Source organism: Rosa rugosa, chromosome 4 (genome assembly GCF_958449725.1).
Source record: "Rosa rugosa chromosome 4, drRosRugo1.1, whole genome shotgun sequence".
Taxonomy (NCBI): domain Eukaryota; kingdom Viridiplantae; phylum Streptophyta; class Magnoliopsida; order Rosales; family Rosaceae; genus Rosa; species Rosa rugosa.
Window position 1 is genome coordinate 43,774,408 of NC_084823.1, and position 24,789 is coordinate 43,799,196.

The 24,789-nt window shown below is 37.0% G+C and overlaps 2 protein-coding genes across 2 annotated transcripts in view; both read left to right on the forward strand.

The window, feature by feature from the left end:
* Positions 1-5,371, forward strand: LOC133746417 (cytochrome P450 87A3-like). Its single transcript, XM_062174606.1, has 9 exons — positions 1-359; positions 589-910; positions 993-1,142; positions 3,597-3,848; positions 3,945-4,034; positions 4,355-4,433; positions 4,519-4,625; positions 4,750-4,874; positions 4,963-5,371. Exons 1-9 carry the CDS (start codon positions 166-168, stop codon positions 5,087-5,089), a joined length of 1,446 nt encoding a protein of 481 aa, XP_062030590.1. The 5' UTR covers positions 1-165; the 3' UTR covers positions 5,090-5,371.
* A 915-nt stretch (positions 5,372-6,286) lies between these two features.
* Positions 6,287-24,789, forward strand: part of LOC133742303 (cytochrome P450 87A3-like) — a 48,703-nt gene continuing 30,200 nt past the window's right edge. The window contains exon 1 of the mRNA XM_062169974.1: positions 6,287-6,552. Coding sequence (XP_062025958.1) covers positions 6,359-6,552 — 194 coding nt within the window. The 5' untranslated portion in view covers positions 6,287-6,358. The remainder of the gene's footprint in view (positions 6,553-24,789) is intronic.

Genomic DNA, 24,789 nt, shown 5'->3' on the forward strand with positions numbered 1-24,789 from the left:
AATAATCCAACTGGGTCTCTGTTTTTGCAATCTCAAACTCTGCTTTTTCACCCAAGATCAAGTCCATATTTGTTTTCTGCAGCTCAATATATATACATATATTTCCCTCCTGATCGAGTCCTGAATCCAGTTGACAAGTCTTGAATTTATCATATAGTACGCAAAATGTTGGGTTTGTGCATTGTAGCATTAGTTGCTGTAGGCATTACACACTGGGTGTATAGGTGGAGAAATCCCAGATGCAATGGCAAACTTCCACCAGGTTCAATGGGTTTGCCACTGATAGGCGAGACCATACAGTTCCTCACTTCAAGCACCTCCTTCGATATTCCTCCCTTCATTAAGACAAGGATGGAAAGGTAAAATAACTTCACCAGCTAGCTTTGCTTCCTTATAGAAAGATTTCTTGTGATTATGCATGTTATGGGTAATGATCGAGGTTTCGGTTTCTGACCTATCTTTCAATTCCGAATCCAAGCCCCTTTAAGCCAAACCCTCTTTCATACAGATGCATGTACAAATTAGCCGAACCATGCCCACAACCATCTCATGCTAATGCTACTGTATTTTCAACTCATCATGTTGCAGGTATGGACCAATATTCAAGAGCCAATTGATGGGAGCACCTTTCATAGTATCGACAGATCCCGAACTGAATATGTATGTCTTCCAACAAGACGATAAATTGTTTGAAAGCGGGTATCCAGATTCTGTCAAAAAGATTTTTGGTGAAAAACAGTTGGGAAACATTCATGTGTCGGTTTACAAATACCTCAAGAGCATGATGCTTAACCTCATTGGCCCTGAAAGCCTCAAAAATATGCTCCCTGAAATCGAGCAATCGACTCGCACAAGATTAGAGCAATGGTCGTGTCAAGACACTACAGAATTGAAAGAAGCAACTTCAGAAGTATATTGGGGGTCAATTTATTTTTTTGTTTCTGGTTTGTTACTATGAATGGCTTATTTGAAGTGATCTGATTAATTTGCAGATGGTATTTGCACTCACTGCAAAGATACTCATAAGTTATGATTCAAGTAAGTCCTCAGACAACTTAAGGACAAGCTTCGATGCATTCGCTCGGGGAATGTTCTCCCTCCCATTGCCGATCCCCGGAACAGCTTTTCACAAATGTTTACAGGTACACATGCATAAACCGTTAGCACCATTATCATAAACTAGCCTCATGCACATATCAACTGGCTTTTAGATAGAGTAAAAGAAAAACTGGTCTGACAATTTGAACTTGCAATGGCTAGTCCAAAAACAGCTTTTCACAAATTTTAAACTTTAGGAGAAATTTCTTATAATTTCAAAACTCTAAAAAAGTTTATCAATAAGTTTGCAAGTTTACTTTTGAGAGGGAAGTCAAACCCCTGATCTAAGCTAATTATAACTCAATTACCAACCCCTCACCACTTGGGCTAACCCTTTAACCCTTGACAAATTCTGGATTTCTCAATAAAGACTTTTTTTTTTTTTTCAATAAGAACAGAAAGTGTCTATTGGAGATTGGTGTGAGTAAACTTTCCTGAGGGAAGACTTTGGGGTTATAATTGGGAATTTGGTTAGGGGTTGGATTCTCCTCCAATATAACAAAACAAAATATGTGTACTGACCACTGAGGGTAATAGAGCATGTTAGTAAATTTTTGAAGGAAAAAAAAAAATATATATATATATATATATATATATATATATTTTATATATATTATATATATACAGTCCTTCTATGTTAAGGAGGTCCTTAACTTAGTTTATGGTACAGATTTCCATATTTTGATCACTTTTCGATCACATATTATCTTAACCGTTCTGTTTTTAGGTCCTAATGTATAGATCATCTCTGCAAATTTTCAGCCAAATTGATGATCGTTAAGGCATCTAAAACTGCAATTTACACGAACGAACCGAATCTGTCCAACCTGAACCGTTCGTGTAAATTGCAGTTTTAGATGCCTTAACGATCATAAATTTGGCTGAAAATTTGCAGAAGTGATCTACTCATATATACCTAAAAACTGAACAGTTAAGATGTGAATATGTGATCGAAAAGTAGTCAAAATATAGAAATCCATTCCTTAAGCTAAAGTTGTTAATATTATACTTCTTTTTATTAAATCAGGCGTTAATAATTATAGGTAGGTATTGGCAATTTTACGGGTCAACCACCCAATCCAGTCAACTGATCGAGTCAACTCCCGAATTTTTGGTGGGTTGCACCAGTCTCTCACACGACAAATTAAAATGATTGAACATTTGAACCAAAGGCCGTCTAGCACAATAAAATTGTGAGTGAATTTGGGTTTAACCAATATTATCTATGTTATTATTAAGAGAATATGTTTTTTAAATTAAAAATAAATTAAAAAAAAGATAGAGAGAATAGACGTTGTTAGCCAAAACTAATAAAATGTACCAAAATAACCTTGAAATATTAAAAAACAAAACCTAACTTTTATTTTTCAATGACATAATCGTCAAAGTACTAAAACAAGAAAAAATTAGATAAAAATGGGAAAATAGGACAATACAATCCACTTTCTCTATATGTAACTACCCAATATATGCAGGAAGTGGATCATTCTAATAACTGTCTACTATCATATAACTTCCGAATTTTTATTTTTGAATAATTTTTACTACTTTTTTATATGAAAAATTTTCTCACATACAGAGCATGTGTTTTGCAGGCTAATCTATATCTATACTATTATGATAAGAGAGCTTACTCTCCAAAACTGAAATTTTTTACCGATTTAACCTTTATTTATTAAAAAATTATGAAATATAATTAATCAATAGGGATAATATGGTAAATTGTAAAATAAAAAACAAAAGAATAAAAAAAGTAGAAAATGTGGTAGTTGTTCGAAGAAGTTTTTCCATTATATTTAACTTCTCTCCATACACATAGTGGGTGGGCCCTACTAATATCCATTAAAGTCAACGGGCCAACCCACCCTACATATTATGTTCCCCATTTATTTAACCCGTGTCATGTCCATATTTGCTAAACCTTATGATAAGATACCCAGTTACCCACTATGTTATATTCTTTCAATTTCAATAAAGGACTGACCTCATTTTACTCAAAAAAAAAAAAGATACCCACTATGTTATATTCTACATGTTTTTTTATTAAATTATTTATTGATGTTATCAATTCAAATTATACAACTACACTAATAATTAGAACTTAAAATCAATTAATCTATGTTTTTTTTTTTTGAAATGATCAATTACTCTATGTTAGACTGTCAGTATAGATTGGTTCAAAATGAACTTTGTTAGAACATGAGCGAACATTGTTCAAAAAATGTAATAATCAATAATACTAAAAGTTAGATTTTGAGAAACATAATATATGTGAGAAACATCGAAAATTCTTCTATGCAACGGCAGTGCAAGTGACGCAGCACCTAATATGCAATCTCGGCTTTTAATATTTGTGGTCAACTTTTTTTTTAATAATCAAAAAGTGCAGTTGATGTTATCCAGCATATATTCCTATTAGTGCAAATGCACGTCGATATTTTAAATACCTTCCAGAGAAACTCTTCTCTTGATCCTGAAATTCGACAATTTCTGTGCAGGGTAGGAAAAGGGTAATGAGAACACTAAAATACATGCTACAGGAAAGGCGTGCAATGTCCCGAGAGCAACCTATCGATTTTTTTGATCACGTGCTTGAAGAACTTAAGAAAGAAGGAACAGTCTTAACGGAGGAAATTTCTTTTGACTTAATGTTTTTGCTACTCTTTGCGAGCTTTGATACAACTTCCACAGCTATGACCCTACTCGTCAAGTTTGTTTCAGACCATCCTCTGGTGCTAAAGCAATTGCTGGTACGGTCTGAACTCTTCTGCAAACCATGCTAATTGCTATAAATTTCAGAACCGAAAAATGTTTTTAATTCTATTTCCATTTTATGCTCATGACAGCAAGAACATGAGATGATTGTAAAGCAAAGGGAGAATGCTAATTCAGGGCTTACATGGGAAGAATACAAGTCCATGACATTCACATTGCAGGTGATCGAGTCTTGCACTTTAAACAATTCAAGTGCTTAAAGAAAGATTAATGCATGCTAAGTGTATCACTTTTCGGTGTACCACCTTATGCATGTTACAACTATTGCCACAATTTTTTTTTTTTTTTGTTTAAGAAATTTTTGCCTTATCATTTAATGAAGTTTATTATTGAGTGAACATATATCTCATTAGTTGCCATGCACATAAAGTATTTTCAGGCGGTATCCAAAATGTACAGCACCTAGCATTAGAATTACAATGCATTTTTGTTCTGATATATAACGTTGTTTTTCGAAATAATTGAACATTTGAACTTGCAGGTCATCAATGAAACGGTTAGACTGACAAATCATGTTCCAGGAATGTTTCGCAAGGCAATAAAAGAAGTACAATTCAAAGGTAAGTACTGTATAGTTTCCAAAAACTCAATCATCCTAATAAATTTAAAATGATATATAACCAATTGGTTTGGGAGTGAGTGCAGGATATACAATTCCAGAAGGCTGGTCAGTTATGGTTTGTCCCCAAGTCCAACACTTGAACCCAGAAAAATATGAAGATCCTATGGCCTTCAATCCATGGAGATGGGAGGTACAGTACCTGGGTTGGCATATAGCATATGGGCATATATAGTGACTATATACTTGTAAACCCATAAACAAATTCAGATTGCGCGCCCTAACCCTTATCTGTAAACAATGCATATAATAAACAGGGAAAGGAGAGTGGTGCATCGAAAGATTTCATGGCTTTTGGTGGTGGCTTGAGATCCTGCGTAGGAGCAGCGTTTGGCAAGGTGCAGATGGCTGTATTTCTTCATTGCTTCGTTACAAAGTACAGGTAAGAGTGTCCTGCAAATACAATAGTAGAGCGAGAGAAAGAAGCTGAGGGACAGACTAATTAACATTTTTGACATCCACACTTTCAGGTGGGAGGTAATCAAAGGAGGAAATATATTCCGAAATCCTTGGATACAATTTCCAGGGGGTTTTCACATTCGGCTACTGAAGAAAGACACAAGTAACAGTAGACAGCATATAAGTCCAGATACTTGATCCGGACATGTTATCATGGGTTGCACAGCATGTACTACTAGACCCACCCCCTGCTCAGTGGGGGAGCTGTCTCTGGAGCTCAGCAGTACGTCGGAGTACAGATAGGAGTACTAGAGCTAAATATTTTATTGTTGAATTCCTAAGTTTGAAAGTTCAAACAAGTATGTTGGCAACAGTACTATGCAACTTAAATACTTGAGTGACACAATGATAATGTTTATGCTTAGCATGAAATAGTTTATTTGAATTTTGAAATAAATGATACTACTAATCCACGACTTACATCTCTTGTCAATATCTACATCAATTCTGTGCCCTTTGAATACCTTAGTTGATACTAGATCTTCTCTGACTATATTCATCCAACAATTTTTTTTTTGGATAAAATACTGCTGCAAGCCTGAGATTAGAAATGATAAATAAATATTTAAACGATAAACACCCTTGTAAAGTAATTCAAAAATCGCTGAAAGATAACTGAATGCTGGTTTACTAGATAAAGAAATGGATTGGCAATTACATACTAATGGCATGGGGAATGGAGATCAGGAGGTAATGCTGCCATGCTGGTATCATTTTGAGGAATTACAAGAGAGAAATTAAGTATAGTGGTACAAACTCCACTGGGGTGAATGGTGAATTGGTGAAGTTATTTTCTAGGATTATCAATGAGTTTCCATCATTTGGTTACATATTAGGGCTGACTTTCCACTTTCCACGCAAGAGAGAAACTTGCGTGGGGCACCCGCACCACGTGTCCCTACGGCAGACCAATCACCTCCCAGCCTGTAAGAAAACATTAAAACGGATCTATGGTCCTTAGAATCAACTTAAGGTGGCTTGGCTCGTACGAGAGAAGAATTTTATAATAAATAAAAGTTTTGGCTTTCAATCCTTGAGTAATCCAACTGGGTACGTCTGGATATTAAATATCGATGGGTTTCCATCGTGCTATATGGTTAAATATTAGGGCTGACTTTCCACTTGATATTGGTGCAACCAAACAAATCTTAAGTCGCTGGAAATTAGATAGCGATCAAACTCGTGTTTGTATAACTCCTATATCTTAAGGCTTGGCTCGCACAAGAAATTTTTTTTATAATAGACAATCCTATTGTTTAGTAAAGAACGTTTATCATCAAGTTATATAATAATCCAACTGGGTCTCTGTTTTAGCAATCTCAAACTCTGTTTTAGCAGCTCCATATATATACATATATATATCCCCCTCCTGCGATCGAGTCCTGAATTGATCATATAGTTTGCAAAATGTTGGGTTTGTGCATTGTAGCATTAGTTGCTGTAGGCATTACACACTGGGTGTATAGGTGGAGAAATCCCAGATGCAATGGCAAACTTCCACCTGGTTCAATGGGTTTGCCGCTGATAGGCGAGACCATACAGTACCTTGCTTCCAACTCCTCCTTTGATATTCCCCCTTTCATCAAGACCAGAAGGGAAAGGTGAAATTTTGATATTATAGTGACCAGTTAACTCTACTACATTATGCTCATCCTTATTGTTAATTTTGTCATCATTTTTTTTCATCTTATTAGTAGTTTCTTAATTTGAACTGATTTTCGGCGGTTTTTGTTCGGTTTTCAATATTTTGAAATGGTTTTTGAATGTTTTGCAGTTTTACAGTGTGATTTAGAACTCCAGATTCAATAAAATGTTAGGGAAAATACTTGGGTCCATACTGACATGGACTTGTGTGTCCAAACTCCAAACTATCTGTAGATACCTCTACTAGCATGACTAGTTTGCTATCTCACCAAGCATAATTAACACCCTCTTTGGGACACCCACAAGCCATGGTGAGGCCCAACCGCTACTTGCATCTTGTAGCCCTATGTTCAAGCTACGCTACGGTATCCGGAAGTCGCAAATCCGCCGCTGGGAAGCCACCTTTCCAGCCTTGCCAAGTTGCCTCCGCAACTAGGCATTTCTACACTAGAATAGTTGTTTGCTTGTCCCACATCGAAAACCATGTAAAGGAGATGGCTTCCTTCACCTATAAAAGGAATGCCTCCTCCCACTTAAACCTAATCCAATTCATTCCACAACCATCCCATTGCATCTCTTGTAATCTTGTTAAGCCGCAAGGCTCGACACACTAGTACACATTCAAGTGGACGTAGTCTCCCGCTAAGGCGGGAGGTGAACCACTATACTTCGCTTGTGTCGCTCTCTCTCTCTTTTACTTATCGTTAATTAGATCCCCACGGATCTAAACATTAACACTATCTCTTATTTGCATACATTCGGCGGTCTAAATCTATGATGTAACCATTCAAAACTCATTTAATTGTATCAAGCAAAACAAATGGACAGTTGGTCATGTTAACTTTCACCAAACTGTTTATTTATTTGATGCAATTGAAATTTTGCAGAGATAATTTTTTAAGGTTAATTTAATTTTTGTATGATTAGATCATATATTTAGATTGTCGAATATAAACATATAAGAGGCGAGTTTGCACAAACAAGTCTATAGTAAGCATTAGACCTAAGTTTTTTCCTCAAGTATTAACCATTTATGTATGGATGGGTGAATACACACCATAGATTTTCCATGTATAATTATGTTATAAAATATATAATCATAGTTAGTTAAAATGCATATTATACGCGTATACAACTTAAGTATGCATATATTTGAAAAAAAAACTTCAGTACCGCGTATTGTAATTATAGACTTAGTTTTATTTGCGTAATATTGAGTTCAACATTTTTATACAGGTTTTATACGTTGTCCGTTTTATACAAAATTAGAATACAAAAAGTTGAATTTTGTTTTTTTTTTAAATAAACTGAAAACCTAAAAGCCATAGTTGGTTAAAACGAGTATCATACGCGTACAAAACTTCAATACCTGTATATTTGAAAAAGAAAAAAAAAACTTTAATATAGTTTATTGTAATTCAGGTGCCTGATTGCATTATACTTGGGTGTCATATCCTTTTCTTTATGTTTTGTCACATTTCAGAAATGAAATAAAGTAAAAGAAAGACTTGAAAGTATTAGTTATTTTATATATTCGCATTTTTGAACTCATTTTTGTTTTAGGATATGAGATAATTGAGAGAGATTGATGAGAGACTTGTATGTATTCCACTATTGATAATAGGAGCCCTATATATAGGGATTGCAAAGTACATATTCTAATTATACAAGGAAAACTATTCCGAATAGGACTAGGAATTCTAGAACCTTCTCTCCTATTACAATCATAGAACTAATCCTAGTTTGATAAGGCACACAAATATCAATATCCTTCAACACTCCCCCTTGTGCCGCTCAAACTTGGTGGTGACGCTTCATCCGTTTCCTCGTTAAAAACCTTGCTCGAGTGAAAAACTCTGTGGGACAAGAACAAGCTCGTGGAGGAGAAAAAGAGTACAACACATCCTTCACTCTTCAAGATCGAACATGTAGACATCATGCCCCCCCCTGATGTCGACATCTCCCCCTGATTGCTACAATCATGGGAGTTCGGATAACTTTCTCAATCTGATACTCTTTACATGTTTCTCGAAAGTGGATTTAGGAAACGACTTAGTAAATAAGTCCGCTACATTATCCTCTAATCGGATTTGAGTCACTTCAATCTTTAGAAGTGTATGTTATTGCTGATAATGAAAGAACTTAAGCGATATATGCTTGGTGTTATTGCCTTTGATGAAACCTAACTTCATTTGTTTGATATAAGCTGCATTTTCCTTATATATGCATGTAGGTTTATCTGTGGTAGACTTCAAACCACAAATTCCTTAAATATGTCTAATTACAAACCTTAGCCATATGCATTCACGCACGGCTTCATGTAGAGCAATAATCTGTGCATGATTAGAGGAAGTAGCGACAAATGTCTGCTTTGTAGACCTCCAAGATATTGCAGTGCTTCCCATGGTAAAGACATAACCTGTTTGGGAGCGACATTTGTGAGGGTCAGAGAAATACCCTGCATCAGCAAAACTCATCAAAACATCACCATCATTTTGACGGAGGGGAGAAGGGTGACGCCGACCACTCTTGGTGGTGCCGGCGCCGGCCATCTTGCCGGTCACGGCGGTGGGGACGGCGGCATTATGCCTAACGGGGTCCGATCCCATTCTTCCGTCATTCATTTTCTCTCTGTAGGGATAAAACAAGCTCATATCTATCATACTCTTTAGGTATCAAAAGATTGTCTTTACACCATTTTAATGGCATCGCATTGGCGCAGGGCTACATCTAACCAATAAGTTCGTAACAAATGAGGTGTCCGGTCTTGTATTGTGTTAAGTACAATAATGCGCCTATTGCATTTAGGTAAGGCACTTCTGCCAATTAACACGTCTTCGTCATCATCCCTGGGATGAAATGTATCCCTTTTAGGGTCAAGACTACGGACGACCATGGGAGTGCATCTTGACTTTATCAAAATGCCAATGCATTCATTGACACGGTATACAAGTTCTAAATCTAGACAAAACCGTGTTCTCCCAAGGTCCTTCATCTCAAACTCGGATTTCAGGTGTTCAGCGGTTTCCCTTAACTCTCAAAGGTTCAAATTATGTTCATCAACATAAACCGCGACAATTGCAAATCCGGAACTTATCATGGAAACGTGTGGGCATAGTTCATCATATCCCTTCCCAATCAAGTAGTCACTTTGGTGAGCGTTTCAACCTCATTGCAAACGCGCTCCGTGGTCTAGAGCCACTTGATTTAGGTAAATGAAGTCCATAAGAACCTTCATTATATTCCGTATCTAGATCCCCATAAAGATACGTAATGACCACATTCGTAAGTTGCATATTCAGTTATTTGAAAACTACCAAACTGACAAGTTAGTGGAGTGCAATGATATCCATTACTAGAAAATATGTCTTCTCGTAGTCAATTCCAGGGCGTTTTGTGAGAAGCCTTGCGCCATAAGGCGAGATTACCATATCTTTTTCTCATCACTGATAGGAGCATAAATGCGACGAATATAGTGTGAAATCCCTTACACTTTTCTTAGTTATTTCCTTTAAAAAGTCAGTTTTAACTTTGTTTTCTTTTTAGGTAGTTCGTGGAGTGATTCAAGAGAAATAAGAGCTGAAAGGGAGCAACGAAGCCATGAAACATGAAGTACTGATGCAGAGGACCAAGTTTGATCAACCATTTGGCCGGAAATTACAAGGGAAGTCCACGGAAATCGTTGTGCAAAACAGTTGCTGCAAACCAGAAAACTGCAGTTTCAGAATCAGCTTTCTGGGAACGGTTTTGAGGAGTAATTATTGCATTCTTCCAGCTATAACTTTGCATAAAGGGCCAGCTAACCTTAAATACATGATGTTATACTTGAACTAGAGCTAAAGAACTGGTCAGAAACGTCAACGAGGCAGCAGGAAACCAAGCACAAACTAGGCTTCCCGATAAGGCAGAAACTGTCAGCTTTTCACGAAGCTTTTTGGGAGATCTTTTCCGGCGATTTTCTTGGAGTTTTTCGAGAAGGTTATTGATCATTCTAGATTATATGATGTCATAGAACACGTGGGAGTCAAGAACCATCCAGAAACTTGTCAAGATGAAGTCGTTCCTTGTCCAAGAAGGAAGCTTCAGAGTCAGAAATTGAATCCTAGTCAAAACAGGACGGTTTTGCAGAATTCTTCTTTGGACGGATTTCCAGGGCATTTTTGGAAGGTCATTGCTGCTGAAAATATGAAGGAGAGTCCTAGAATGATTCATCAAGAATTTGGGAAGATTATTAAGCCTTGAAAATCATTTAATTGTGCACCAATCAGAGTAATCCTCAAGCAACTAGGGGAGGCTTTCAAAGCAGAATTGGAAAAGGAAACTTGGGTTGTGTATTCCACATATATAGAGGCTCTGAACACGTTGAAAATAACCATCCTACAGCGCCATCTTCTGCTCCCAAACCCTAGCACACAAGTCTCAAAAATTCCCAAGTCTTCAAGAAGAAAAACCGTGCAATTCATCTTCCACCTTCCATCAAGCTTCTGCCGTGACCTATCTTGAAGGAGTGCTTGCATCTAAGGCTGCCTAAAAGTGAATTCGTGGCTCTCATACTCTCCCTTTTACGGTTTTTATCATCTTGTAATCTAATACTCATGCTTTTATTTGTTGAATTTAAGACGATGTGTGGCTAGTTAATTTTTGTTAGGGGCAAGGTTTGAAGCCCCAATTATGTAGAACATATGTTTGTTTAAATTTAGTTTCTTGATCTTTGGTGTGGATTGGTTGTTTATCTCTGATTGATTGAAAACTTTTGCATGTGTATGTTTTATGGTCGCGAACATAGGATTTATGCATGTAATTGGAGCTAGGTTTAGAAAATAATTCACCTAATCGTCTTGTTTTCTAATCCACAAGTATGCAAGGCTTTGGACAAAAGCTGATGTCTTAAACAATTGGAAGAGCATGCTAGGTAGGCGTTCCACACTAGACTGCAACTCTATAATCAATCGTTTCCATGAGATCTTAATGCTTCAAATATGTTGACACTATATGTGTTGTTGATAGGATAGCGTTCTATACCTTGATTGCATGTTTGATAGGCTTAGCTATTGTGCGTTCACGTAGACTAAGTATTTAGGGAAACATTAATAAGGGACATGATCTGCTCCGACTTGTTTCTTGGTTGATTTCTGTTCACACCTTAGTAATTGAAACTAGGTTAACTTAACATTGTTCGAAAGTAATTGGTGGTGGATTTCCGAGTCTCTAACATATTCTCCATCTTATTTTCTAAAAACCTAAAATCAAAATTGTTTTTCTTTTATATTATCTTTTATTTTCGTTAAAAACCAAAAACCCCAAAATATTGTTCTTGTTTAGGATTGCAGAGCCCCTTTCTATCCCCTTCTGTTTCCTGCCATATTTTTCTCTCTTTTCTAGTATTTGACGTTTTTGTTTTGTTTAGTTTCAGATTTTATTTGTTTGATTTTTGTTTTAGTTAGTTTAAATTAGTTTGTTTTTATTTTGTGTGAATAATTTGTTACCCTCAATCCCCGGCTTGAACGATCCCTGCTTACTCTATATTGCTAACGACTACATCTTGCAGGGTTAAGTTGAGCGCTTGTTTTTAGCGTATCAATTTTTGGCGCCGTTGCCGGGGATTGAAAAATACTTATTTTTCACATTGTTTGGTTTTATTTTATTTTATTTTATTTTATTTTATTTTATTATTATTTTTTGTATATATTACTAACTTCAACTTTTGTTTTGTTTTTCAATGTGGCATCAATCTTACGAGGTGTGTTCCATATGCTCAAGGGTTGGTCATTCAATGGAGACATGTCCAAACATCCAATATGAAGGATACTATGATCAAAATACCATGCTTGGAGGATTTCATGACAACCAAGGGCATTGGAATAATTATTATTCACCTTCATACAATCCGGCATGGGATAATCCTCCTTACTCTTCGTGGAATGACGATCCAGACGTGCAACAAGGATCTTTCAATGAGTTCGAAGATTCTCCATATTCATACCATGACTATTGGCCACAAGCCCCACCTCCTCAAAACTCAGGTATGTCTAATAATGTTGATGAGATTATTAAGGAACTAAATGCTACTACTCAAGCTTTGATTCAGGGACAACAAGCTTCAGATGCTTCTTTTCAAGCTTGGATTCAGGAAAAGCAAGCTCTTGATGATGATTTGGCAGAAAAACTAAAGCGTTTGGAGAACTTAATATCTCAGGAGCACCCTTCTAAACCGATGGCAACTTTAGGGGAGCTCCCAACAACTACGGCTTTGTATCAACCTCATGATGCAGTCCATGATTCAACATTTGATGAGGATGAAGTAATGGATTTGGAGGAGTCATATAAAGAGCAACTCAATGTTGAGACTTGTGAGGACTATGAACAATGCTACATAACCGAGCTTGAAAAGTGGGAAATGGAAGATCCCTTTGATGATGAGGAATCCTGTCATGAAGAAAGTAAGGATGAGCTTCATGCAAACATGTCCCAAGTGCCTGAAATAATCATGGTATCACATGAAGATCCAAAAGGTTATGAGACCACGAGGGAGGATTGCTTAAAAGAGGAGTCCATCAAAGCTCCTACATTTGAGCCTTTATTTCTAGCACATGGAAGACCATCTGATCCTTCAACGCCTCATTCAAGCTCTACACATGTTCTCCCCATCCAAGCAAAGTTTGAGTTTGTTGATCATGTGGAGATGGTGATAAGTGAATATCTCAAATCAGATAAGGAGATCATTCTAGCTGTGATTGTTGAACTTAAGAAAAGAAGGAGACAATGGAAGAAGAGAAAGAAAAAGAGAAGCATCAAATCCTATCTTTCCATTGCTCCCAAGTTACCTAAGTTGCTAGCAAGGGCCCATGAAACATCTTTGAAGAAGCTTAAGCATCTGATCGAACCGCGGCCTAAACCTCCTGATTACTCATGATGAAGAGCTGCTATGTCAGGCTGAAAGACGTTAAATTCAAGCGCTTCTTGGGAGGCAACCCAAAGGATGTTTTCTTTGCTTTCTTTGTTTTCTATTTAGTTCCTTTTTATGTTTTTAGTTTGTGTGCAGGTCATAAGGTTGTAGAGAAGTGTGAAAAGTGTCACTTTTGTAAAAACAGAGTTCAGACGTGCAAATCAGTCTACTTTGGATGACCGCCGTTTTTAGCTCCGATGGAACCAGAGACTGTACTATATATGAATCAAAAGGTCTTTGAGTCTAGTTTCTGTAGGTTTTTACAGAACTGGATTCGGAGTTCATATGCGTTCCCAGTTCCAGTTTGAATGCAGCAAGGTCAGCTCAGGAAAACAGAAAACTGTGCAGTTGTGTCACAGAAAAGGAAAAACTGGGAATATTTCCGTGGTCCAAATGAGGAGTTCTTTACATGTAATCCAAGCTCTATCTGTGTACTACGTTCAGGCTCAAAAATCGCTTCCATTGGACCAGGGATGCTCCCTGTATACAGGTTTGAATGGGTAAAGGTCACTCTGTCAGATTTTCTGTTCGTTTTCCTGCTCTTTCTCTAACTTCACAGGGCTATAACTTTCAACCCACTTGGAGTTAGAAGGTGTTCCACATATACACAGAAAGCTGGAAACGTCAACTTTCACTTCCAAGTGGTCTATCAGTCATCTGACGCTGCATCGAAAAGTTATGGGATCTGGAACATGGGCTGCCGAGACAAAACTTGTGGGTTCTGGAGATGCAACAAGATGATTTCTTTCCTCTTTGGCCTCACTTACTTCTTCCTTGGAGTCAATTTAGCCTGGAGCTTACGTTAGGAAGTCAAGTCCTTCTGGTCTTGAGGTTGGGGTCTTGGTTGTCATCTCCAAAGGTCTACAAGGGGGAGATTTTCTCTACACTTTTTCATTTTTCTTCCTTTGCATCTTGTGATTTCCTTTCTTGACACTTCGATTATGCATTGTTTGATTTAATTTTCCATACATTGAGGGCAATGTATGATTCAAGTGTGGGGGAATTAAGGGAATTTGTCAAATTTGAGTCTTATAAAAAAAAAAAAAATAGCGTTAGTTATTTTCTTTCTTTTGGAGTTTTTAGTTCTTGTTTTCAGTTTTTGTTTTGTTGTTCGAGTCTTAGGTTGCCTCTCAACTGTCTAGGATGAACTTAATCTCTGAAATTATGGATAAAAGAGGATCACAATATTGAGATGATGTTAAAATAATTCTTTGGTTAATTACGATATATGTAAAGCATATGATTGTGTAGTAGATGTGGTTTTTATTGACCTTGGTACAGAATTATGAGCATGTTGATGATGAGTTTTGATTCATAATAACCCTTGTGAGAATTTGAGCTTATTTGCTATTCTTTGTGAGTGTTTATTGAAAAATTATACTCCTATTTTCTTGGCGATGCTTAGTGATCTCATTATCTTTCTCTTTGATTGACTGCTTGCCACAGATTAAGTTTAACGGACTCTAGAGATTACTAGAACTTGCTCTTGTACTGGTCGAAACTTTTATCAATACATGTCCCTGATTCTGGAAAGGATAAAGGCACCTAGGAACTTCCACCAAAGCCAAAAATAGCCTGTACACCCATTTGTGTACACAAGATGAGCCTACATTTAAACCTTTTTCTTTCATCACCCCCAATATTCCTAACCCTTAAACCTTAGTATAGTTATATCCCTACCCTTTGTTCTAAGGATTTAGTGGAGCTAATTCATGAGACAGACAAGATTTTGAAGGCACTACAAAAGAGATGATGAGAAAGAATAAGTGTGGGGGAAAGACTTGTCCATAAAAAAAATAATTATGTATGCCGAAAAGAAAAGAAAAAAAAAAAAGAGAAAGAAAAAAAGTGTGTACGGCAAGAAAAAAAAAGTGTAAGTATTTGTGGATTTTAGTCCCCTCATTGTGGATAAGGAGTTTGTTTTGAAGTGAAGGCCTAAGTACGATGAATTTGGTCTTTGTCCTATTTCACAAGTGTTCGAAGAAAGGTTAGAATGAAGCAAGAGCCCTACACAATGACATCCAGCCCTTAATAAAGACACACAAGAAGTTCAACGTTGCAAGATGCCTTGGTGACTAAAGGAAGACGTCTCAATGCTTCAATGAAAGCTCCGCTAGGTTTTTAGAATACTTTGTGATTTTCCCTTACCCTTTCGTTTCTTAAACCCCTAAACCTTGGCCTCATTACAACCTTGAAGTAAGACCTCTTTGATCCTTAAGATGGGCAGCCTTTGATCTGTGGAGATTGGCTACAAGAGTTGAGCATATGGTTCGGTCCGTTCGGCAAGTAGTTGGTATCTTTCATGAGATCGAAAAAGAAAAAAAATATATATATATAAATTTCGACATAGCCTTTCCTTCTTTATATATGTGAGCTTTTAGTTTGTCGAAAATATTATCATCTCTCACATATATTTGAGTGAAAAAGCTTTTAAGCATTAACCTTGATATGAGAGAAGAAAGAGTGGTAAATCCCGTGAGGTTTGAATCATACTTATTGGAAACATGCTGAGCTCCACCCATCACCATTGTCACATCCGTGTCTTACATGTTTATATGTGGAATATATGTTTTAATTAACTCTCGAATTACTTATGGTTGAATCTTGGTTGCGTGCTAATCTTGATGCTATGAAAGTAAGAGATTTCTGAGACAACAATGTTGAAGGCATAATTTGTTTTGCGTCTTTTGAGTCCTCGTTTTATTTTCTTTGTTTTGATTTTGCTAAGGGACTAGCAAAAGCTAAGTGTGGGGGAATTTGATAGGAGCATAAATGCGACGAATATAGTGTGAAATCCCTTACACTTTTCTTAGTTATTTCCTTTAAAAAGTCAGTTTTAACTTTGTTTTCTTTTTAGGTAGTTCGTGGAGTGATTCAAGAGAAATAAGAGCTGAAAGGGAGCAACGAAGCCATGAAACATGAAGTACTGATGCAGAGGACCAAGTTTGATCAACCATTTGGCCGGAAATTACAAGGGAAGTCCACGGAAATCGTTGTGCAAAACAGTTGCTGCAAACCAGAAAACTGCAGTTTCAGAATCAGCTTTCTGGGAACGGTTTTGAGGAGTAATTATTGCATTCTTCCAGCTGTAACTTTGCATAAAGGGCCAGCTAACCTTAAATACATGATGTTATACTTGAACTAGAGCTAAAGAACTGGTCAGAAACGTCAACGAGGCAGCAGGAAACCAAGCACAAACTAGGCTTCCCGATAAGGCAGAAACTGTCAGCTTTTCACGAAGCTTTTTGGGAGATCTTTTCCGGCGATTTTCTTGGAGTTTTTCGAGAAGGTTATTGATCATTCTAGATTATATGATGTCATAGAACACGTGGGAGTCAAGAACCATCCAGAAACTTGTCAAGATGAAGTCGTTCCTTGTCCAAGAAGGAAGCTTCAGAGTCAGAAATTGAATCCTAGTCAAAACAGGACGGTTTTGCAGAATTCTTCTTTGGACGGATTTCCAGGGCATTTTTGGAAGGTCATTGCTGCTGAAAATATGAAGGAGAGTCCTAGAATGATTCATCAAGAATTTGGGAAGATTATTAAGCCTTGAAAATCATTTAATTGTGCACCAATCAGAGTAATCCTCAAGCAACTAGGGGAGGCTTTCAAAGCAGAATTGGAAAAGGAAACTTGGGTTGTGTATTCCACATATATAGAGGCTCTGAACACGTTGAAAATAACCATCCTACAGCGCCATCTTCTGCTCCCAAACCCTAGCACACAAGTCTCAAAAATTCCCAAGTCTTCAAGAAGAAAAACCGTGCAATTCATCTTCCACCTTCCATCAAGCTTCTGCCGTGACCTATCTTGAAGGAGTGCTTGCATCTAAGGCTGCCTAAAAGTGAATTCGTGGCTCTCATACTCTCCCTTTTACGGTTTTTATCATCTTGTAATCTAATACTCATGCTTTTATTTGTTGAATTTAAGACGATGTGTGGCTAGTTAATTTTTGTTAGGGGCAAGGTTTGAAGCCCCAATTATGTAGAACATATGTTTGTTTAAATTTAGTTTCTTGATCTTTGGTGTGGATTGGTTGTTTATCTCTGATTGATTGAAAACTTTTGCATGTGTATGTTTTATGGTCGCGAACATAGGATTTATGCATGTAATTGGAGCTAGGTTTAGAAAATAATTCACCTAATCGTCTTGTTTTCTAATCCACAAGTATGCAAGGCTTTGGACAAAAGCTGATGTCTTAAACAATTGGAAGAGCATGCTAGGTAGGCGTTCCACACTAGACTGCAACTCTATAATCAATCGTTTCCATGAGATCTTAATGCTTCAAATATGTTGACACTATATGTGTTGTTGATAGGATAGCGTTCTATACCTTGATTGCATGTTTGATAGGCTTAGCTATTGTGCGTTCACGTAGACTAAGTATTTAGGGAAACATTAATAAGGGACATGATCTGCTCCGACTTGTTTCTTGGTTGATTTCTGTTCACACCTTAGTAATTGAAACTAGGTTAACTTAACATTGTTCGAAAGTAATTGGTGGTGGATTTCCGAGTCTCTAACATATTCTCCATCTTATTTTCTAAAAACCTAAAATCAAAATTGTTTTTCTTTTATATTATCTTTTATTTTCGTTAAAAACCAAAAACCCCAAAATATTGTTCTTGTTTAGGATTGCAGAGCCCCTTTCTATCCCCTTCTGTTTCCTGCCATATTTTTCTCTCTTTTCTAGTATTTGACGTTTTTGTTTTGTTTAGTTTCAGATTTTATTTGTTTGATTTTTGTTTTAGTTAGTTTAAATTAGTTTGTTTTTATTTTGTGTGAATAATTTGTTACCCTCAATCCCCGGCTTGAACGATCCCTGCTTACTCTATATTGCTAACGACTACATCTTGCAGGGTTAAGTTGAGCGCTTGTTTTTAGCGTATCAATTTTTGGCGCCGTTGCCGGGGATTGAAAAATACTTATTTTTCACATTGTTTGGTTTTATTTTATTTTATTTTATTTTATTTTATTTTATTATTATTTTTTGTATATATTACTAACTTCAACTTTTGTTTTGTTTTTCAATGTGGCATCAATCTTACGAGGTGTGTTCCATATGCTCAAGGGTTGGTCATTCAATGGAGACATGTCCAAACATCCAATATGAAGGATACTATGATCAAAATACCATGCTTGGAGGATTTCATGACAACCAAGGGCATTGGAATAATTATTATTCACCTTCATACAATCCGGCATGGGATAATCCTCCTTACTCTTCGTGGAATGACGATCCAGACGTGCAACAAGGATCTTTCAATGAGTTCGAAGATTCTCCATATTCATACCATGACTATTGGCCACAAGCCCCACCTCCTCAAAACTCAGGTATGTCTAATAATGTTGATGAGATTATTAAGGAACTAAATGCTACTACTCAAGCTTTGATTCAGGGACAACAAGCTTCAGATGCTTCTTTTCAAGCTTGGATTCAGGAAAAGCAAGCTCTTGATGATGATTTGGCAGAAAAACTAAAGCGTTTGGAGAACTTAATATCTCAGGAGCACCCTTCTAAACCGATGGCAACTTTAGGGGAGCTCCCAACAACTACGGCTTTGTATCAACCTCATGATGCAGTCCATGATTCAACATTTGATGAGGATGAAGTAATGGATTTGGAGGAGTCATATAAAGAGCAACTCAATGTTGAGACTTGTGAGGACTATGAACAATGCTACATAACCGAGCTTGAAAAGTGGGAAATGGAAGATCCCTTTGATGATGAGGAATCCTGTCATGAAGAAAGTAAGGATGAGCTTCATGCAAACATGTCCCAAGTGCCTGAAATAATCATGGTATCACATGAAGATCCAAAAGGTTATGAGACCACGAGGGAGGATTGCTTAAAAGAGGAGTCCATCAAAGCTCCTACATTTGAGCCTTTATTTCTAGCACATGGAAGACCATCTGATCCTTCAACGCCTCATTCAAGCTCTACACATGTTCTCCCCATCCAAGCAAAGTTTGAGTTTGTTGATCATGTGGAGATGGTGATAAGTGAATATCTCAAATCAGATAAGGAGATCATTCTAGCTGTGATTGTTGAACTTAAGAAAAGAAGGAGACAATGGAAGAAGAGAAAGAAAAAGAGAAGCATCAAATCCTATCTTTCCATTGCTCCCAAGTTACCTAAGTTGCTAGCAAGGGCCCATGAAACATCTTTGAAGAAGCTTAAGCATCTGATCGAACCGCGGCCTAAACCTCCTGATTACTCATGATGAAGAGCTGCTATGTCAGGCTGAAAGACGTTAAATTCAAGCGCTTCTTGGGAGGCAACTCAAAGGATGTTTTCTTTGCTTTCTTTGTTTTCTATTTAGTTCCTTTTTATGTTTTTAGTTTGTGTGCAGGTCATAAGGTTGTAGAGAAGTGTGAAAAGTGTCACTTTTGTAAAAACAGAGTTCAGACGTGCAAATCAGTCTACTTTGGATGACCGCCGTTTTTAGCTCCGATGGAACCAGAGACTGTACTATATATGAATCAAAAGGTCTTTGAGTCTAGTTTCTGTAGGTTTTTACAGAACTGGATTCGGAGTTCATATGCGTTCCCAGTTCCAGTTTGAATGCAGCAAGGTCAGCTCAGGAAAACAGAAAACTGTGCAGTTGTGTCACAGAAAAGGAAAAACTGGGAATATTTCCGTGGTCCAAATGAGGAGTTCTTTACATGTAATCCAAGCTCTATCTGTGTACTACGTTCAGGCTCAAAAATCGCTTCCATTGGACCAGGGATGCTCCCTGTATACAGGTTTGAATGGGTAAAGGTCACTCTGTCAGATTTTCTGTTCGTTTTCCTGCTCTTTCTCTAACTTCACAGGGCTATAACTTTCAACCCACTTGGAGTTAGAAGGTGTTCCACATATACACAGAAAGCTGGAAACGTCAACTTTCACTTCCAAGTGGTCTATCAGTCATCTGACGCTGCATCGAAAAGTTATGGGATCTGGAACATGGGCTGCCGAGACAAAACTTGTGGGTTCTGGAGATGCAACAAGATGATTTCTTTCCTCTTTGGCCTCACTTACTTCTTCCTTGGAGTCAATTTAGCCTGGAGCTTACGTTAGGAAGTCAAGTCCTTCTGGTCTTGAGGTTGGGGTCTTGGTTGTCATCTCCAAAGGTCTACAAGGGGGAGATTTTCTCTACACTTTTTCATTTTTCTTCCTTTGCATCTTGTGATTTCCTTTCTTGACACTTCGATTATGCATTGTTTGATTTAATTTTCCATACATTGAGGGCAATGTATGATTCAAGTGTGGGGGAATTAAGGGAATTTGTCAAATTTGAGTCTTATAAAAAAAAAAAAAATAGCGTTAGTTATTTTCTTTCTTTTGGAGTTTTTAGTTCTTGTTTTCAGTTTTTGTTTTGTTGTTCGAGTCTTAGGTTGCCTCTCAACTGTCTAGGATGAACTTAATCTCTGAAATTATGGATAAAAGAGGATCACAATATTGAGATGATGTTAAAATAATTCTTTGGTTAATTACGATATATGTAAAGCATATGATTGTGTAGTAGATGTGGTTTTTATTGACCTTGGTACAGAATTATGAGCATGTTGATGATGAGTTTTGATTCATAATAACCCTTGTGAGAATTTGAGCTTATTTGCTATTCTTTGTGAGTGTTTATTGAAAAATTATACTCCTATTTTCTTGGCGATGCTTAGTGATCTCATTATCTTTCTCTTTGATTGACTGCTTGCCACAGATTAAGTTTAACGGACTCTAGAGATTACTAGAACTTGCTCTTGTACTGGTCGAAACTTTTATCAATACATGTCCCTGATTCTGGAAAGGATAAAGGCACCTAGGAACTTCCACCAAAGCCAAAAATAGCCTGTACACCCATTTGTGTACACAAGATGAGCCTACATTTAAACCTTTTTCTTTCATCACCCCCAATATTCCTAACCCTTAAACCTTAGTATAGTTATATCCCTACCCTTTGTTCTAAGGATTTAGTGGAGCTAATTCATGAGACAGACAAGATTTTGAAGGCACTACAAAAGAGATGATGAGAAAGAATAAGTGTGGGGGAAAGACTTGTCCATAAAAAAAATAATTATGTATGCCGAAAAGAAAAGAAAAAAAAAAAAGAGAAAGAAAAAAAGTGTGTACGGCAAGAAAAAAAAAGTGTAAGTATTTGTGGATTTTAGTCCCCTCATTGTGGATAAGGAGTTTGTTTTGAAGTGAAGGCCTAAGTACGATGAATTTGGTCTTTGTCCTATTTCACAAGTGTTCGAAGAAAGGTTAGAATGAAGCAAGAGCCCTACACAATGACATCCAGCCCTTAATAAAGACACACAAGAAGTTCAACGTTGCAAGATGCCTTGGTGACTAAAGGAAGACGTCTCAATGCTTCAATGAAAGCTCCGCTAGGTTTTTAGAATACTTTGTGATTTTCCCTTACCCTTTCGTTTCTTAAACCCCTAAACCTTGGCCTCATTACAACCTTGAAGTAAGACCTCTTTGATCCTTAAGATGGGCAGCCTTTGATCTGTGGAGATTGGCTACAAGAGTTGAGCATATGGTTCGGTCCGTTCGGCAAGTAGTTGGTATCTTTCATGAGATCGAAAAAGAAAAAAAATATATATATATAAATTTCGACATAGCCTTTCCTTCTTTATATATGTGAGCTTTTAGTTTGTCGAAAATATTATCATCTCTCACATATATTTGAGTGAAAAAGCTTTTAAGCATTAACCTTGATATGAGAGAAGAAAGAGTGGTAAATCCCGTGAGGTTTGAATCATACTTATTGGAAACATGCTGAGCTCCACCCATCACCATTGTCACATCCGTGTCTTACATGTTTATATGTGGAATATATGTTTTAATTAACTCTCGAATTACTTATGGTTGAATCTTGGTTGCGTGCTAATCTTGATGCTATGAAAGTAAGAGATTTCTGAGACAACAATGTTGAAGGCATAATTTGTTTTGCGTCTTTTGAGTCCTCGTTTTATTTTCTTTGTTTTGATTTTGCTAAGGGACTAGCAAAAGCTAAGTGTGGGGGAATTTGATAGGAGCATAAATGCGACGAATATAGTGTGAAATCCCTTACACTTTTCTTAGTTATTTCCTTTAAAAAGTCAGTTTTAACTTTGTTTTCTTTTTAGGTAGTTCGTGGAGTGATTCAAGAGAAATAAGAGCTGAAAGGGAGCAACGAAGCCATGAAACATGAAGTACTGATGCAGAGGACCAAGTTTGATCAACCATTTGGCCGGAAATTACAAGGGAAGTCCACGGAAATCGTTGTGCAAAACAGTTGCTGCAAACCAGAAAACTGCAGTTTCAGAATCAGCTTTCTGGGAACGGTTTTGAGGAGTAATTATTGCATTCTTCCAGCTGTAACTTTGCATAAAGGGCCAGCTAACCTTAAATACATGATGTTATACTTGAACTAGAGCTAAAGAACTGGTCAGAAACGTCAACGAGGCAGCAGGAAACCAAGCACAAACTAGGCTTCCCGATAAGGCAGAAACTGTCAGCTTTTCACGAAGCTTTTTGGGAGATCTTTTCCGGCGATTTTCTTGGAGTTTTTCGAGAAGGTTATTGATCATTCTAGATTATATGATGTCATAGAACACGTGGGAGTCAAGAACCATCCAGAAACTTGTCAAGATGAAGTCGTTCCTTGTCCAAGAAGGAAGCTTCAGAGTCAGAAATTGAATCCTAGTCAAAACAGGACGGTTTTGCAGAATTCTTCTTTGGACGGATTTCCAGGGCATTTTTGGAAGGTCATTGCTGCTGAAAATATGAAGGAGAGTCCTAGAATGATTCATCAAGAATTTGGGAAGATTATTAAGCCTTGAAAATCATTTAATTGTGCACCAATCAGAGTAATCCTCAAGCAACTAGGGGAGGCTTTCAAAGCAGAATTGGAAAAGGAAACTTGGGTTGTGTATTCCACATATATAGAGGCTCTGAACACGTTGAAAATAACCATCCTACAGCGCCATCTTCTGCTCCCAAACCCTAGCACACAAGTCTCAAAAATTCCCAAGTCTTCAAGAAGAAAAACCGTGCAATTCATCTTCCACCTTCCATCAAGCTTCTGCCGTGACCTATCTTGAAGGAGTGCTTGCATCTAAGGCTGCCTAAAAGTGAATTCGTGGCTCTCATACTCTCCCTTTTACGGTTTTTATCATCTTGTAATCTAATACTCATGCTTTTATTTGTTGAATTTAAGACGATGTGTGGCTAGTTAATTTTTGTTAGGGGCAAGGTTTGAAGCCCCAATTATGTAGAACATATGTTTGTTTAAATTTAGTTTCTTGATCTTTGGTGTGGATTGGTTGTTTATCTCTGATTGATTGAAAACTTTTGCATGTGTATGTTTTATGGTCGCGAACATAGGATTTATGCATGTAATTGGAGCTAGGTTTAGAAAATAATTCACCTAATCGTCTTGTTTTCTAATCCACAAGTATGCAAGGCTTTGGACAAAAGCTGATGTCTTAAACAATTGGAAGAGCATGCTAGGTAGGCGTTCCACACTAGACTGCAACTCTATAATCAATCGTTTCCATGAGATCTTAATGCTTCAAATATGTTGACACTATATGTGTTGTTGATAGGATAGCGTTCTATACCTTGATTGCATGTTTGATAGGCTTAGCTATTGTGCGTTCACGTAGACTAAGTATTTAGGGAAACATTAATAAGGGACATGATCTGCTCCGACTTGTTTCTTGGTTGATTTCTGTTCACACCTTAGTAATTGAAACTAGGTTAACTTAACATTGTTCGAAAGTAATTGGTGGTGGATTTCCGAGTCTCTAACATATTCTCCATCTTATTTTCTAAAAACCTAAAATCAAAATTGTTTTTCTTTTATATTATCTTTTATTTTCGTTAAAAACCAAAAACCCCAAAATATTGTTCTTGTTTAGGATTGCAGAGCCCCTTTCTATCCCCTTCTGTTTCCTGCCATATTTTTCTCTCTTTTCTAGTATTTGACGTTTTTGTTTTGTTTAGTTTCAGATTTTATTTGTTTGATTTTTGTTTTAGTTAGTTTAAATTAGTTTGTTTTTATTTTGTGTGAATAATTTGTTACCCTCAATCCCCGGCTTGAACGATCCCTGCTTACTCTATATTGCTAACGACTACATCTTGCAGGGTTAAGTTGAGCGCTTGTTTTTAGCGTATCAATTTTTGGCGCCGTTGCCGGGGATTGAAAAATACTTATTTTTCACATTGTTTGGTTTTATTTTATTTTATTTTATTTTATTTTATTTTATTATTATTTTT

What these genes read in the sequence shown, in the direction of transcription:
- LOC133746417 (XM_062174606.1), top strand. Translation starts at nt 166, where the DNA reads ATGTTGGGTTTGTGCATTGTAGCATTAGTTGCTGTAGGCATTACACAC. An exon ending in ATTAAGACAAGGATGGAAAG is followed by an intron (nt 360 to 588) that starts GTAAAATAACTT and finishes ATCATGTTGCAG; the next exon opens with GTATGGACCAATATTCAAGA. An exon ending in CCATGACATTCACATTGCAG is followed by an intron (nt 4,035 to 4,354) that starts GTGATCGAGTCT and finishes TTGAACTTGCAG; the next exon opens with GTCATCAATGAAACGGTTAG.